General features: G+C 42.2%; 1 protein-coding gene across 2 annotated transcripts in view; it reads right to left on the bottom strand.

Annotated features, from left to right (window-relative positions):
* Positions 1 to 4369: 4369 nt before the first annotated feature.
* The window catches only part of cnksr3 (CNKSR family member 3), a 99956-nt gene continuing 85870 nt past the window's right edge, over positions 4370 to 18455 (bottom strand). The window contains exons 11-14 of one of the 2 annotated variants that reach the window (XM_033025037.1): positions 11437 to 11642; positions 9538 to 9627; positions 7163 to 7398; positions 4370 to 4792 (exon numbers count right to left, since the gene is read on the bottom strand). In XM_033025037.1, the coding sequence (XP_032880928.1) occupies positions 4775 to 4792; positions 7163 to 7398; positions 9538 to 9627; positions 11437 to 11642 (550 nt within the window). In that variant the 3' untranslated portion in view covers positions 4370 to 4774. Of the gene's footprint in view, positions 4793 to 6504; positions 7399 to 9537; positions 9628 to 11436; positions 11643 to 18455 lie in introns of those variants that run through there. The other variant, XM_033025036.1, reaches the window with a different exon arrangement.

Below are 18455 nucleotides of genomic sequence, written 5' to 3'. Positions count from 1 at the left end.
AGCAAGTCTACCAGCTGAGCCACTATATTTTGTTTTCCAACACACAAAACATTATACGTTGATAACTTTGGTTATTAAAAAAAAAACTATCAATTTTCAGACTTAAATCTCTAAGTGACGCTATATCCCCCTTTACAGCTACTGTATGTTTTAATTCAATTCAAGACTATGGGGCTGTACATCGCATTGGATTTCTTTGGGTGCTCTTGTTTCCTTTCACATTCGAAAGGTGTGCAGGAACCTTTTTCAGACCCAGCCCAAAAAGTTATATTTTTTCTGTCTGACCTGTTGAGTGACTCCAGCTTTTTATGTCTATCTTCAGTTTAAACCAGCATCTGCAGTTCCTTCCTACACACGATACTATGCAATAGAACTTTATTAAGTGTGTGTGTGTGTGTGTGTGTGTGTGTGTGTGTGTCTTTAAATTAAATTAAAAACACTAAAACTAGAGGGAGTGTAAAGAAGTGTCCCCCCTGAAACGTCACCCAATTTGTGCTATTTAGAGATGCTGGCTGCTCCATGGAGTTCCCCCGCAGAATTAAAGCATGGAATATTCTTCACCCTACCATAGTTACCCAACCAGAAGCAATACATTTTAATGTAGCTCTTTTTCCCCAAGAACCTTTTTTGCTTAAGTCCCAGTCAAGAGTCAAGAGAGGTTTATTGTCATGTGTCCCAGATAGGGCAATGACATTCTTGCTTGCTGCAGCACAACAGAATATGGAAACGTAATACAGAACAGGAGATAAATGTTCAGTATGTCTATATACCATAGACCATATCTACATGCACAATAAATAAACAGATAAAGTGCAATAGGCTGTTATTGTTCAGAGTTTGGAATTTGGTGATGGACCCTTCATCACCTCCAGTTTAAATTCCATTTGGAATATTTTTGGAGGACCAGGAATTCAAAAAGCAAGAGTTACTCCAGGGAGCGACTCCAGCTCTGGGGAGTGATTCTGTGTTGGGTTTCCTGTGTGAGGCAGCGACCGGACAGCAATGGTGGCCAGATCCCCCACAATGCAAAGGGAGGCAGAAAGTGCCCGGCGACGACCAGTTGCCGTGGCAGTGCGCATGTGCTGGCGGATGAGGAGCGTCCGGAGAGCGGGGACCCGGACACGGATGGCGGACGGAGACAGAGAGTGACAGAGAGAGATAGAGAGGGGGCCCTCTCAGAGTTGAACGGCAGATGTGCCAAGCCGGGCAAAATGGCACAGCTTTTAGGTTGCCCGGCAGGACTTTAGGTGGCCATTGGCACCCGGGCAGCCGTTAATTTCGAGCCCTGCATATATATATATATATATACACACACACACATATATATATACACACACACACACACATATATATACACACACACACATATATATAAATACACACACACACACATATAAATACACACACACACACATATATATACACACACACACACACACATATATATATACACACACACACACATATATACACACACACACACACACACACACACACATATAAATACACACACACACACATATATATACACACGCACACACACACACATATATATACACACACACACACATATATAAATACACACACACACACACATATAAATACACACACACACACATATATATACACACACACACATATATAAATACACACACATATATATATATACACACACACACATATAAATACACACACACACACATATATATACACACATATACAAAAAACACATCCACACACACACACACACACACACACACACACACACACACACACACACACACACACACACACACACACACACACACACACACACACACCAGCAAGTGATTTCATAATCCAATACGTACAAATATCTTAGTATCTTCAGTAATAGACACAATAAATAGGTTTGTGAAAAAAAACTGTACTTTTAATTAGTTGTACTTTGTTTCAACACATTTTGAACAAAGGTAAGGCATTCATGATACAATTATTTACAATGAAATTGTTTTTTTTTACATAAAATTTCAAATACTAAACAGTAAACTTTTTTTCAAGATTAAAAAATGTTCATAGATATCAACTCCCCGAGTAGCACTAATAAACTCTCCCATCTAAAAACTGTTGAGAAGTTTATTTAAAAAAAACAGTAGACAACCAGACAAACTGCATAAAAATACTGGTGTGTCTTTCCTGTGCAAATTATGCCAGTTTAAACAAATGGGGATATCATGGATTCAGTGTTTCTATCAATGATATACAATGCTTATACAATGATAGTCAAGTTAGAACTTTTGAATACTGTACATTAATAACAGTAAAAACTCAGAACCGTAAAACATTTCATATAATTAAATACTCTATTAATGTCAGAAGAGTTGCAAATGATTAATCCAGTACTCCAGGTGCTCAATTGTCTAGTTTGGTTAAAAAAAAACTGCCCATGCAGATATGTGTAAGAAAAAAAGTGCTGGAGGAACTCAGCAGGTCAGGCAGCATCTGTGGAAGGAAATGGACAATGTATTGGGTCGGGACAGAAGCTAACGGTCCTACTGAGTTCCTCCAACAGTTTGTTATTTTAACTCAGGATTCCAGCTTGTACGGTCTCTTGTCTACCTATGCAGATTTGTGTCTCATTTCGGAAATGAATTTTCAGACTTAATTCTTCAAGGGCCTATTCCACTATCACGACCTTTACAGGCGACTGCCTCCACCCGGCGACCAGAAAGATGCTACGACTCTTTGGAGACCTCTCACGACCATAGGAGGCCTCTCACGATCATACAGGCTGTATGGTCGTGAGAGGTCACCCGCGACGTGCCGCCAGGGGTCGCCTGTATGGTCGTGAGGGGCCTCCTATGGTTGTGAGAGGTCTCCAAAGAGTCATAGCGTCTTTCTGGTCGCTGATGAATTTTGAACATGTTGAAAATTTCGACGACTTGTCACGGGTGCCGGCAGTCGCCTGTAAAGATTGCAATAGTGGGACAGGCCCTTTAAGCTTGCCATCATTCTAGACGTCCATACAGCCTTCAACGATACAAATTAACAAATGTTTATTTTCTGTACATTGCATAATTATTCCAGTGGGATGCCTGGAGACAGTTGCTTAACTGGTACTTCTAAACTCACTGGCTTCATTAGACAACAAGTTCAATATAGTCACAGCACACTCCATAACATTTGGGATAAAGACCCATCATTTATTTATTTGCCTCTGTACTCCACACTTGAGATTTGTAATAGAAAAAATGACATGTGGTTAAAGTGCACATTGTCAGATTTTATTAAAGGCCATTTTTAAACATTTTGGTTCTACCATGTAGAAATTACAGCAGTGTTCATACATAGTCCCCCCCCCCCCCCCCCCCCCCCCCATTTCAGGGCACCGTAATGTCTTTGTAATTGCTCAGGTGTGTTTAATTACCTCCTTAATGCAGGTATAAGAGAGCTCTCAGCACATAGTCTTTAGTAGTCTAATGACCACTGTCCACAGAAGACTTCATGAACAGAAATACAGAGGCGACACTGCAAGATGCATACCACTGGTTAGCCGCGGAAATAGGATGGCCAGGTTACAGTTTGCCAAGAAGTACTTAAAAGAGCAACCACAGTTCTGGAAAAAGGTCTTGTGGACAGACGAGACAAAGATTAACTTATATTGTATTGTATTGTATTGTAAGAGCAAAGTATGGATGAGAGGAGGAACTGCCCAAGATCCAAAGCATAGCACCTCATCTGTGAAACACGGTGGTGGGGGTGTTATGGTCTGGGCATGTATGGCTGTTGAGGGTACTGGCTCACTTATCTTCATTGATGATACAATTGCTGATGGTGGTAGCATAATGAATTCTGAAGTGTATAGACACATCCTAGCTGCTCAAGTTCAAACAAATGCCTAAAAACTCATTGGCCGGCAGTTCATTCTACAGCAAGACAATGATCCCAAACATACTGCTAAAGCAACAAAGGAGTTTTTCAAAGCTAAAACATGGCCAATTCTTGAGTGGCCAAGTCAATCACCCGATCTGAACCCAATTGAGCATGCCTTTTATATGCTGAAGAGAAAACTGAAGGGGACTAGCCCGCAATAACAAGCATAAGCTAAAGATGGCTGCAATACAGGCCTGGCAGAGCATCACCAGAGAAGACACCCAGCAACTGGTGATGTCCATGAATCGCAGACTTCAAGCAGTCATTGCATGCTACAAAATACTAAACATGACTACTTTCATTTACATGACATTGCTGTGTCCCAAACATTATGGTGCCCTGAAATGGGGGGACTATGTATAAACACTGCTGTAATTTCTACATGGTGAAACCAAAATGTATAAAAATGGCCTTTATTAAAATCTGACAATGTGCACTTTAACCACATGTGATTTTATTTCTATTACAAATCTCAAATTGTGGAGTACAGAGGTAAATAAATAAATGATGGGTCTTTGTCCCAAACATTATGAAGGGCACTGTAGCAAACATTCACAAATCTTTGGTAGTGACAAATGGCTTACATTTTTTTTTGGCATTTATACACTTTAACTACTTGATTAATGAAGTAGCTGTGTTAGAATATTACATTACAACGTTTATTACATTTGGTATAATTGAGGGAAACTAACGTTTTAAATAAAATATGCCTTAAATAATCAGGTATGATAAAACATACTCTTTCCAGAGTAATATTTTGATTGTTGTCTTTTATGAGGTGGAAATGAGCAGTCATTAATCACAACTCAGGACAATCAATAACCTTCAGAGGAATTGAAATTTGGATATGGAATTTCCGTGATCAAAATTCTTCAGGTACCTTTATCCAAAGAAAAAAAAAACGGTCCATGAAATAACTTTGTAATGCCCTTGGTTCATACATCCAAGCAATAATTGTCTACAAAACCTACCAAAGGCAGGGTGACTGAAGGTCCACGTAGACATGAAAGGCAACTCAGCAAATAAACAGTTCAGCACCTGCTGAAATATAGATAATAACAGAAGGGGAAATAGAAAAGTTGACTCTATAAGCAAAATTATTGCAAATTAAAATGATACTAATTTGCACAAACCCAGAGAATAGTTTCAAAATGCGTGGTTTTGAAGTAAGTTTATTTGATAAGGAAATTCAAAGCAAAAAAAATAAAAAAAATTAACTGCAACTTTGTTGGGATTATCAAAATATATTTCCAGCACAACAAAGAATGACCAAAAGGTGGGAGAAAAGTGGAATAAAAATATTCCAAAATACTCCAAAAACCCATGTAACAAAGATATGGAAATTGTTTGTCATTCTGGTAAGTTGTAGAGTTGCAGAGTATAGAAACAGGCCCCCTGGCCCAAGTTGCCTCTACCGACTAAGATGCCCCATCTATTCTAGTCCCACCTGCCCACGTTTAGCCCATACAGTTGCTCAGTAAGACTCTAAGGTAGTCATTAGTAGCTTTGGTTGTATTGCAAGTTCTAAGTTGCAGTGGTGCATCTCTCTGCATTGGTTCCAACTGCTTCCTGCATTTTAGTTGCTGGCTATTTTGATTGTGTAATTTCCTCAGACAATCAGTGAGCTCTTGATCACATCTGCACAGGCTGGGATACCCAATCTACCCAATGAAGATGGCTTCAAGACAAATACCATCTGTGAGGAATGCCGATTACTGTTGGTGGGACTAGTGTAGCTGGGACAAGTTGGGCAGAGTGGGCCAAACGAAATACAGTGGGCGGCCTGTTTCCATGCTGTATTACTCTATGGAAAAAAGGTTTAGCAGTGTTGGACAATCTAATGTGTACATTGCGATGTACCTATACAGATATGTTCTGATAGAATAGTTCTGCCTCAACATCTTTAAATTTGATAGATTAATACTCAACCTATACAGCAGGGTTTGAAACCATGATATAACATTCAGTCTTGATGTCGGATCTCTAGTCCTGATTGTCAAAGAGATTTAAGGGCCTGTCCCACTGTACGAGCTAATTAATTCAAGAGTTCTCCCAAATAAAAAAAAAAATCTACCTCGTGGTAAGCACGTAGAATGTACGTAGCAGCTACGTTGGAGCTCGGGACGTCTCTTAGCGGCTCGTAACGCTAACGGCAGGTACTCGGGAAACGCGGTAAGCTCGTGAAGATTTTTCAACATGTTGAAAAATGTCCACGAGAGCCCCGAGTACCTACGAGCGGCTATTACCGTAATTCTCCGAGTTCGAATCAGGGGAAACTCGGGAGAACTCTTGAATTACCCCGTACAGTGGGACAGGCCCTTAACTGTTGCATGATTCCTATCCTTTATGCCAGCTTTTAAATGGGTTCTTTGGCTTTAGCTGCAATTAACCAAAAAGTGATACAAATATGTAGACACCTTTACAGTGACGAACTTTTGAATACAAGCAAAATTTCATCTCTGGAGGGTTACATACACATGACTGGTTGGGCCCTGGGTAAAAGGATATTTGGCTTTATTGCTGGTTTTAAGAACAGCAGCATCTACTTCTGGTCTCCACCACATCAACAAGACCCCAGCTCTCCTTGGTGTGTGTGTGTGTGTGTGTGTGTGTGTGTGTATGTGCAAGGCTGCACAGTAACTTTCCACAGACAGACCCACCCTCAGGAAGGCAGTTAAATGGGCATGGGTCCCATAAATGCAACAAAGTACAAAAAATGGGTTGCTTGACCAGTGAATTGCATCAAAATCCACCCTAAAATTCCACATGCACTCCTCTGTTGTTCAGTTAACAATCTGCATAACAATCGCATTTTAAATTCCACCTTCAAGAATGTATATAGATCCATAAAGTACCATCAAATTCCTTACTCTCAACCTAAATTAGTTTTGACACAAAGCTTTTTACGCTGCTCAATCCACTCATTCTGTACTCAAATACACTTACAAACCTTGCTTACGGTGCCAAGATGTACCAAGTATTTGTTCTATCGTACTATATTACTGGGTGATTTAAACTTGGAACAAACAGTGAAAACTAGGCTGCATTTGCCACCATTTGCATAGTAGATAAGGCACCATTCAAATGAATTTTTGGTTGTAATGCAAAATTACATAAAGTACTTCTATATCTTTCTCAATTTTTACATGAAATGTGTAGCTTAGTATGCTGCCCTCGGGCCCAATGTGAAATGACTCCAGCGGGAAAATGTTCACTGACTTAATAGTTTAAATCTTGTAATCCAACTGACCGGTGACGAGTGTTCTGGTGAGTTTTTTCTTGGTGAACTGCAGGTTTGCTTGGGCCCATCTTGCTGAACAGGGAATGTCATTCTGGTGAGATGTTCAGGGCTAACAGATTCTTTCCCACTCCTAGCTCTTCCAGGGTACATGCTAACCATTGGTCCAGAAATCGGCGAGGCAACATAATCTTCCTTAATCGGTGGAATTCTATCATTGCTGAAGTACCTATAGAAGCAGTCCTCATCTGAAAGAGAACAAACATCTTTTTAGAGACAGGAACTTAAGGGAAGATTAAATTACAGTTTATTTTATTGTCACATGTACCGAGGTACAGTAAATATTTTTTGTTGCATGCTTTCCAGTCAGTAATTGTATGAATGACAAAATATACAAGCCTTTTGCAGTGGTTAATGTAAAATCAGCACATCGAATATCCGACTTTAAGCATGTCCATTTGAAATTATCAGCAAGTATAATCCAAATTCATACATTTTTTTTGACACAGATTACAATAAAACAAGTGGACATTTCTAGTACAAACTGCACACTGTTAATCAAAGGTTCCTCACTGATTGCTTAATAAGATGCACGGTTGCTTGACCTGTGCATTTATGGATGGTTATCCATTTGCGATAAATGTGTGCACATTTGGCCAAGAAAGGTCCCATTGCAAAAGCCCACAGAAATCCCATGGGAAATGTGCAAGAAACGTTGCTTTGTCATTGTCTGAGGATCTGATCCCTCTCAGATTGTTGAAACTATTGGGACAGAGTTGGCGCCGACCTGTAGGGGGTATGGCTGCCTAGCCTGCAGCTGTCTGTTTTTCATTTCTTTTTTCTTATTTTTAGTTAGTTTAGTGTTTTGTTTTTAAGGAGTTCTAGCTTTTTTATGTGTGGGGAGGGGGGGGGGGGGAAGGGGGAAACTAATTTTCAGGGTCCCTACCTGGTCGGAGATGCAGCTTTTCTCCGGGCTGCACTTTCGACCCGTCCTCGCGGCCTACCAGCGGGCCTGGAGCGGCATTTCCTGAGGGGACCGCCCGGAGCGTCGGCATCGGCGGCGGCGGCTGCGGAGCTGCGGGTCCGAGGAGCGAGGGGACCGCCCGGAGCCTCGGCATCGGCGGCACCGGCATCGGCGGCGGCGGAGCTGCGGGTGTGAGGACGGCGGTGCAGCGCTGGAGCGCCATTGCGGGGCGGGCGGTGCCTTGCCTGGGTCGCCGCGCTGGAACTCCGGTGAGCTGGGACCAGCGTTAAAAACATCGCGGAGCTGCGGGCGGCGGCGCCAAACTTTACACCGGGAGCCTGGGATCTCGCGACGAGATCGCCAGTTGAGCTCCATTCGGCGCGGCCTTGTCGGCTCCGGAAGCCGCGGTCTCGAGTAGGGAGGCGGCCGTTCCAGGGTTCCCATGCCGCTGAGAGGACTCTCCCGACGCCGGAACATCATCACCCGGCGAGGACGGCCTGGAACATCGGGCCTCCGTAGAGGCAACTGTGGAGGCCTCAATAGGCCCGACTATGGGTGGACATTGGGGATGGGACTGGACTTTGTGCCTTCCCCCATAATGGGAACCATTGTGGGGGGATGTTTTTATGTTAAAGCTATTTATTATTGTTATGTTTGTATTCTTTCTTATGTGCTGCATTGGCAAAAGGAATTTCACTACATCTAGGTGTATGTGACAATAAATCAACTTTTGAACCTTTGAACCTTTGAATATGAAGAGAAATGCATCCTGCATAAATGTGTTACACTAAAATCCAATAACATTTAGCGGAATTCAAGCTGGAAAGGGTACAGAGAAGATTTACGAGGATGTTGCCAGGACTAGAGGGTGTGAGCTATAGGGAGAGGTTGAGTAGGCTGGGTCTCTATTCCTTGGAGCGCAGGAGGATGAAGGGTGATCTTATAGAAGGGTATAAAATCATGAGAGGAATAGATCAGGTAGATGCACAGAGTCTATTGCCCAGAGTAGGGGAATCGAGGACCAGAAGACATAGGTTCAAGGTGAAGGGGGAAACATTTAATAGGAATCTGAGGGGTACATTTTTCACACAAATGGTGGAACAAATGCAAGAGGAGGTAGCTAAGGCAGGGACGATAAGAAACAGTTAGATAGGAATATGGATAAGGACATGTATATTTGAAGGATATGGGCCAAACAGATAGATGGGACTAGTGTAGCTGGGACATGTTGGCCCGTGTGTGCAAGTTGGGCCGAAGGGCCTGTTTTACAAAACAATCAAACTTTATTTATCCCAGGAGGGAATTTTCACACTGTATGACTCTTTGACTCTATGAACTGAAAGCCAAAACACAAATGAATTTGAAAACTATGAATATTGCAAACACATAAACGGGTGAAAGATTTGCATAGCTTCTGACAAACCTTGCCTTCCTTGAACTCGGGGCCTTGGACAAACGTCAACTCCTCCCATCCAGCTCCGACCAACAGGCATTGACAAGGGTCGAGGTCTTCCTGTTAATAGCATAAACATTTTTTAAATTTGAGAATTCCACTTTCTGAAAATATCTAACAATTTATTTGAAAATTATCAACGTGAAATTAAGGATTTTAGGAAAATACAAAAATTAAGTGAATATTGATCTTTTGTCACCTGGAATCACAGCACTGAAACAGGCTCTTCGGCGTAATTTGTCCATACCAACCACGATGCCCCATCTAAGCTAGTCCCATTTGTCCAGGTTTGGCCCAATCTTTCCATGTTCCTGTCCAAAAGTCTTAAATATTATTGTACCGGTCCCAATCACCTCCTCTGGCAGCTCGTTCCACACACCTACTGTCAAAGTTGCCCCTCAGGTTCCTATTAAGTCTTTCCCTCTAATCTTAAACCTATGTCCTCTAGATCTCATTTCACCTATCCTGGGAAAAAGGCTGTGCATTTGCCCTATCTCATGATTTTACACAACTCTACAAGATCGCCCCTCAGCCTCCTGCTTGTCCAGAATCTCCCTTTAGCTCGGGTCCTCAAGTCCTGATAACGTCCTTGTAAATCTTATCTGCGCTCTTCTCCAGCTTCGTGGCACATTTTCTATACCAGTGATCAAAACGGAATGTAATATCCCAAGTGCAGCCTCACCAACATCTTGTACAACTGTAACATAATGACCCAAATCAAACCTGCTTCACCTATATCCACCTATCACTTGCCAGGCTTTATCATGCCCCTAGGTCTCTCTCCCCACTACTACAGTCTGAAATGTCCCCACCCAAAACGTCACTTATTCATGTCCTCCAGAAATGGTGCCTGACCCGCTGAGTTACTCGAGCACTGTGTGTTTTGCTTGTGATCCCATATTCTGCAGTTCCTCGTGTTCCAGCTTCGCCGCTGAATTCTTTGACCGATAAATGGCATCATGCTGAAGGCCTCCCTCACCGCCCCATCTGCCTGAGACGGCACATTTCAACAGTTGATTTCTTCTGCTCCCATACAAGTGCCACTGTGATGCACGATTTACAAGAACAATCCCAACAACAATCTCTGCAGGGAGGCACAGCGGTAGGGTTGCTGGCTTACAGCGCCAGAGTCCCTGGTTTGATCCTGACTACGGGTACTGTCTGTGTGGAGCCTGTACGTTCTCCCCGTGACCTGCGTGGGTTTTCTCAAAAACCTTCGGTTTCCTCCCACACTCCAAAGAAGTACAGGTTTGTAGGTTAATTGGCTTGGCATGAATGTAAAATAGTCCCTGGTGTGTGTAGGATCGTGTTAATGTGCGGGGATCGCTGGTCGGCGTGGACTCAGTGGGTCAAAGAGCCGTGCTGTATCTCTAAACTAAACTAATACCTTGATTCAAATAACATTACACCTACTGAAATACTTCACATTGATGCATTTTATTTTCACACCAGGTCACCCTGCCCAATCTGGAGGAATTAGATCACCATGAAACAAACAGACTGTTAGCAGGAACTTAGCAGGTCAAGCAGCATCTGTGGATTCTGCCTGAGTTTCAGTGAAAGTCTATTTTTTATGCTGCAAATTCCAGCATTTGCTATCATTTGTGACCAAAATGCCTCCTTTTCTGGAATTGAAGAACATCTACTTCCGCAGCGAGTTCTTTGGTCACACCCTTGAACCATCCTCCTAAGCTTTGGTGCAGTTGATTCACGATATCCAAATCCTCCACACATGGGAGACATTCTCTGCAGACAGTCGGAATCTTTATAGCAGACATCTACCTACTGCTGGTGTAGTGGGAATTGAAAAAAACGGAGGAAAATAGGCACCTGCAGTGTTCAGAAGAAAACAAAAAATTGGAAACAAACCATATAAGCGTGTTTTGTCTCGTATTCTCGTGGGCATTGGCACTTCAAATGCATATGGAGGCAACTGATCATAATCTGCAATGGTAAACCGCCGTCTCTGGAATTCCTGATCGAGGAAAGAGTTGGGCGACTCTGATCCCTTGGGTACTGGCCTGATCGATCCATGTTTGCTGACCTCTTCATAATCAAGGTCCCCTTGGTCATTCCTGTGTATTAGAACAAAGCATTAATTTGATGTTATTTTTCGATTTGTCAACTAATTATCGCAAAGTAAAATGGTCACAATTATTTCAATTACAGAAACACTGTTCGTTAGTCTAAAGAACTTAATTGAAGGGCGGGGGAAGAACTTGCATTATAATTAGCTTTGTCTAGCTAATGTGTGTTTTATACAGCTCAAATTACATGTTATAAATACCATGTGTAAGAAGGAACTGCAGATGCTGGAAAATCGAAGATACACAAAAATGCTGGAGAAACTCAGCAGGTGCAGCAGCATCTATGGAGCGAAGGAAATGGGCAACGTTTCGGGCCGAAACCCTTCTTCAGACTGAAAATATCATGTTGGGATAACACTTGTGCTCATTGTTTGAATCCTTAATGTACAAAAGGGCAATGAATGGAACTAGTAAACACATCTTTAACATCTGGACCAAGGCTTCCAAATTGAAATGGTGCTACATATATACATATCTACAGCTAATATAATGCAGTAGACGCAGAGTCTCCTTTTTGTGTAAAAACAACAGCCTTTTCAGACAATAAAAACAAATCCTGCACTAATAACAGGACTTGAGGGCCTGAGCTGTAGGGAGAGGTTGAGCAGGCCAGGAGTTTATTCCTTGGAGCGCAGGAGGATGAGGGGTGATCTTATAGAGCTGCACAAAATCATGAGAGGAATAGATTAGCTAAGTGCACAGACTCTTGCCCAGAGTAGGGGAAATCAAGAACCAGGGGACATGGGTTTAAGGTGAGGGGGGTGATTTTTATTGCATAAAGGGTAATGAGTGCATGGAAAAAGCTGCCGGAGTAGATCGTCGAGGCAGGTACGATCGCAATGTTTAACAAACATTTAGACACGTACATGGATAGGGTCAGTGTAGAGGGATATGTGCAAAAGCAGGCGGGTGTGACTCGTGTAGATGCAGCATGTTGGTCGGAGTGGTCAAGTTGGCCAAAGGGACTGCTTCCACGGTGTATGACTCTAATAATAATAAAGTGCTGGAGTAAATCAGCATCTCTGGAGTAAATGGATTGGTAACGTTTTGGATTGGGAGCCTGCTACAAGTTTAGTTTGCTTGTTTTGAAGAGCATAAATCAATATTCTCAAGTTTACACTGTGGGAATTTGCCAAATTAAACCAATTATTCTAGTAACTTCACTGCTGTACAGAAAACATTAAAAAACCTTCAAAATCAAGCCAAACCAAACAATTTGTATTCCCTGCACATGTTAAGGCATCTGATAACATCAATGACAAAACAGATTAACATTATTTGCTATTGTGCTGACTTAGATGGGGATGTACCAAAGTTTCAATTTGAAATGAAAGGCAACCTTCCACTGAGCAAGTACAACTGGAAAAAAAACTTTGAAAGTCCTTGTTAAATCACAATTAAACAGATACTAGTTATAGACTTTATTGAACTATGTATGAATACTCAGCAGAACTAATAAGTATTTTTTATGAACAAGCGATAAATACTAAATTAGGATTCCAGGGATAGACACAAAATGCTGGAGTAACTCAGCGGGACAGACAGCATCTTTGGAGAGAAGGAATGGGTGACGTTTCGGGTCGAGTACACTTCTTCAGACTCGAGTCGGGGAAAGGGAAATTATAGAACAAATAAATGAAAGATATGCAACAAAAAAAAAGTCACGGTGATAAAGGAAACAGGCCATTGTTAGCGGTTTGCTAGGTGAGAACGAGAAACTGGTGCGACTTGGGTGGGGGAGGGATGGAGAGAGAGGGAATGCAGGGGTTACTGGAAGTTAGAGGAATAAATAATTATACCAGGGACACTCTTACTCTGCTTTAAAAGTGTCATAGAGTCGTTGATAGTCACCTCAGCATATAATTGTCTCAAGTTTCAAAATTATCAAATTTATTCTGAACAAATTGATAGCATGAATTGAGTTGGGAAAATTCACGTGACGTTTCCTGCAAGTTGATTAATCGCTCCCAAGTTAAAGATGCTTGCGTTTGAAATATTCTTCAAAAGATTCACTTAGTTTCAGGAAACAATGATGCAACTCATTACATTACGCTTTGCATCCATGGTTGATATTTCATCATCCATTCTTGACCAGTGGTTGCATCACTTTGCCCAACTAAGGCATAAAAATCTATTTTTTTAGGACAAATGTATGGGCAAAATAATTCAAACGTAATCATCCATAAAATGTAACACATCACTGACTCCATTTTCAGATTGCGTGCTTCTTGTCCTTTGCAAAACATGTCCTGTATAACTTAGTGTGTCGGAAAGAACTGCAGATGCTGGTTTAAATCAAAGGTAAACACAAAATGCTGGAGTAACTCAGCGGGACAGGCAGCATCTTTAGAGAGAAGGAATGGGTGACGTTTTGGGACGAGACCCTACTTCAGACTGAAGAAGGGTCTCGACCCGAAACGTCACCCATTCCTTCTCTCTAAAGATGCTGCCTGTCCCGCTGAGTAACTCAGCGGGACAGGCAGCATCTCTGGAGAGAAGGAGTGGGTGACGTTTCGGGTCGAGACCCTATGGGTGACGTTTTGGGACGAGACCCTACTTCAGACTGAAGAAGGGTCTCGACCCGAAACGTCACCCATAGGGTCTCGACCCGAAACGTCACCCACTCCTTCTCTCCAGAGATGCTGCCTGTCCCGCTGAGTTACTCCAGCATTTTGTTTTGACCCTGTACAACTTCATTTTCCTTCTTCTGCTGAACTCAAATTGCCTGATCAACAGAGCCAACCAAGAATATAAGCTCCCTCTCACCGTAATGAATTTTGTTTCCGTAGTATTGAAAAGCTGCATTTAGTCTTACAAAGCATGCCATTTTCAGCAGATAAACAGAAAAAAAAAGCAAGGGCCCAGAAAATAAAGCATTTGCAAAATGGGTATTTTTAAGGTGGATTAAGGGTTATGGGCACATGGCAGGAGAATGTGGTTGAGAGGGAAAGATCGATCAGCCATGATCAGCCACCCATTCAACCCAAAGACCTAATTCTGCTCCTATAACTTATGAAAAGTGACAACAAAACACTTTCATGGTCTTCATCTTCCGATTTAATTGACAGGAATCCAGATCAGATTAAGGTACATGGGAATTTGCCGAGTGAACAAGTCACCAGCATGACTCCATTATTCATTCCAATTTACTAATCAGAAATGCATTTCACATTTGAATACACAAGCTCGCCACGTTTTTACAGTTCTAGACAATACGGTTCTACCAAAACCACCTCGAGGAGTTGGTCCTATAATCTCTACTTTCTCCAGCTTCAGTACAAAGCACCCCAACCATCTTGCCACTAAACACTAGAATTACTCAAATTCTGTTGTCTTAACAACTGCAAAAGATTTGCTTGGCATTATTTACAATTCTGTATCTTGTTAAATCACGATCGGATCCAGCAGTGTAAACTGGGCATTATTTCTAGAATAGAACAGTTCATATCACCAGAATGGCACGCAGAGCAAATTCTAGAATACGAATGGCCTACAGCATTAGTTGAAAATTTCTGCTGTTAACATTGCCAGTTTCCTTTGAGAACATCTTAACATTTCCAGCTTATAAGGGATAAGACCATTCAGTCCATCAAGTCTACTTTGCCATTCAATCATGGCTGATCTATCTCTCCCTCCTAATCCCATTCTCCTGCCTTCTCCCCTCAACCCCTGATACCCGTACTAATCAAGATCTTTTCCCAGGGTAGGGAAATCAAGAATTAGAGGGCAGAGGTTTCTCCCCTCGACACCCATACAAAAACAAGACATTCTCACAAGAAATTCCTACAAATCCAAGCTTCTGAAATCATTAATGGAGTGGAGATGCCAAGCACAACTGAAAGTGAAGGGAATAATGCCAAAGATTCACACTTTGCTTGGTCAGAATGGACTTGTATCCAAACAGCACATGTGCTAGGAATTAACCGGCTGGAAACAATAACATGCTGCAATAATTTCTGCTCGTGTTCGATTATAAGCCCGGAAAAATAAACATTTCCTTCAAAATGCAGCATTCCATAGAAATGCAGCTTCTATATGTATAGTTGAAAGGTTACGTATAATATTGTTTGTCCTACTGAATTAACGTACATCCTCTCCTTGGATCCTTTTTAGTTTATGCACTTGTTTAAAGGATATCCAATAAAACAGTTGGAAATGTCAATATGCCTTGTCAGATAAGAAAGCCCTTGTGGGTCAATGCACAGACTATCAGCTTGCTGGCCTGAGGGTCCATTACAAGGTGTTGTAACTCAAGACATCTTGATAAAAAACTAACATATAAAGAAATGGCTGACAGACTGAAGGTGCCTCAAGGTAAATAGTTTTGAACACATAATTATTAAAATAAATTAGAATTGGTACTTTGAACAAATTTTACACCAGATTAGTAATATACCGCATGTTAAGGCTCAGAAAGTACAGAAATAGACCATCCCAGTTGCCCATGCCGATTGTGATACCCTTCTACAGTAACTTAATTTGCTTGTGTTATCCCCATGTCCCTCTATCCGGTTTCATATCCAAGTACCTATCCAAATGTCTTTTAAATGTGGTAATTGTGCTTGTCCTTGCCACCTTCTCTGGCCATTTGTTCCATACAAGCATACAAGTGTGTGAAAAAAAAATTTGCCCCTTAACCTTTAAATTTCTCCCTTCCCATCTGAAACCTTTGCCCAATAATTTTAAAAACTCCCCTGCATTAGGAAAAAGGCCATCCACTCCATCTTTGCCCCTCAATTTTATGTCTCCATAAGGTCACTCCTCAACCTCCTACATTTCAGTGAGAAAATCCAGTCGATTCCTTTTTTGCCTTATAAGTAAAACTCTCTCGGGCAACATTCACCAGGTTAATCCCCGGGATGGCGGGACTGTCATATGAGAAAACATTGGAAAGACTGGGCTTGTTTGTATTCACTGGAATTTAGGATGAGAGGGTATCTGAAAGAAACGGATAAAATTATAAAAGGACTAGACAAGCGAGATGCAGGAAAAATGATGGGGGAGTCCAGAACCAGGGGCCACAGTCTAAGATTACAAGGGAGGACATTTAAAACTGAGAAGAGAAAAAACTTTTTTGCCCAGCGAGTTGTGAATCTGTGGAATTCTCTGCCACAGAAGGCAGTGGAGGCCAATTCACTGGATGAATTTAAAAGAGAGTTAGATAGAGCTCTAGGGGCTAGCATAGTCAATGGGTATGGGGAGAAGGCAGGCACGGATTACTGATTGTGGACGATCAGCCACGATCACAATGAATTGTGGTGCAGGCGCAAACGGCCAAATGGCCCCCTCTTGCACCTATTCTCTATGCTTTTCTGTAACATTCTGGGTGAATCTCTTCTGGTGCTACCACAGCCTTCTTGCAGTGCCGACTAACATAATACACAATAGTTCAAGTGCACACTGATTAACGTTTTGGTCACCTGCATCAGAAACATCCCAACTGTTATACTCAATTGGCTCAGTCTGTGAAGGCACTCATTAACCTTATTCAACATGATCTTGCACCTCAGGGTCCCTTCGCACAGAGGTCACCGCCATTTACTGTACATGTCCTGTTAATATCCAATGTTGTAAAATGCAACAACATTCATTAAATTCTATCTGCCACTTTTCTGCAGTTTTCCAACTGACCCATATTCCTTTTTCTTCCGTTAAACTAAAATCGGACCACCTGCCTGCTTATACAAGTAATGCAAAAATAGAACAAATAACAATGGTCCCAGCACCAATCCCCATGGAACATTACTGGTCACAGATTTCCAGTCAGAAATACATTCCTTGACTATTACCTTCAGCCTCCTATCAATAGGGTGCCGCAGCAGTAGAGTTGCTGCCTTACAGCGCCAGAGACCCGGTTTCCATCCTGACTACTGGTGCTGTCTGTATGGAGTTTGTACGTTCTCCCCGTGATCTGCGTGGGTTTTCTCCGATATCTTTGTTTCCCTCCCACACTCCAAAGGCGTACAGGTCTGTAGGTTAATATGCTTGGTATAATTGTAAATTGTTCCCAGTGTGTGTCTGGTGGTGGCCCCTTGTAGACGACGATAGCATGGTTGGGCAGTCACATGTCTTGTGGGGTCGAGTGTGGCTCACGAGTCCGATGTGCGAGCCACACACACAGGAGCAGTGGAGGCACATGAAGGGGGGGGGGGGGGGGAGCTTTAGGGTTCCTGTCTTTGACACGAACGAGTCCGCTTCGGTGATTGTCCTCAAAACTGCTGACCGCTTGGTATAAAACTGCTTGGTATAAATGTAAAATTGACGCTAGTGTGTGTAGGATAGTGTTCATGATAGTGTTTATTAATGATCTGGACGAGGGAATTGAATGCAACATCTCCAAGTTCGCGGATGACACATAGCTGTGAGGAGGATGCTAGGAGGCTGCAAAATGACTTGGATAGGCTGGGTGAGTGGGCAAATGCATGGCAGATGCAGTATAATGTGGATAAATGTGAGGTTATCCACTTTGGTGGCAAAAACAGGAAAGTAGACTATTATCTGAATGGTGGCCGATTAGGAAAAGGGGAGATGCAACGAGACCTGGGTGTCATGGTGCACCAGTCATTGAAAGTAGGCATGCAGGTGCAGCAGGCAGTGAAGAAAGCAAATGGGATGTTAGCATTCATAGCAAAAGGATTTGAGTATAGGAGCAGGGAGGTTCTACTGCAGTTGTACAGGGTCTTGGTGAGACCACACCTGGAGTATTGCATACAGTTTTGGTCTCCTAATCTGAGGAAAGACATTCTTGCCATAGAGGAAGTACAGAGAAGGTTCACCAGACTGATTCCTGGGATGTCAGGT

This window comes from Amblyraja radiata, chromosome 8, assembly GCF_010909765.2.
Source record: "Amblyraja radiata isolate CabotCenter1 chromosome 8, sAmbRad1.1.pri, whole genome shotgun sequence".
Classification (NCBI taxonomy): Eukaryota; Metazoa; Chordata; class Chondrichthyes; order Rajiformes; family Rajidae; genus Amblyraja; species Amblyraja radiata.
The sequence above is the reverse complement of the archived record's forward strand: the minus strand, read 5'-3'. Positions and strand labels throughout refer to the sequence as shown.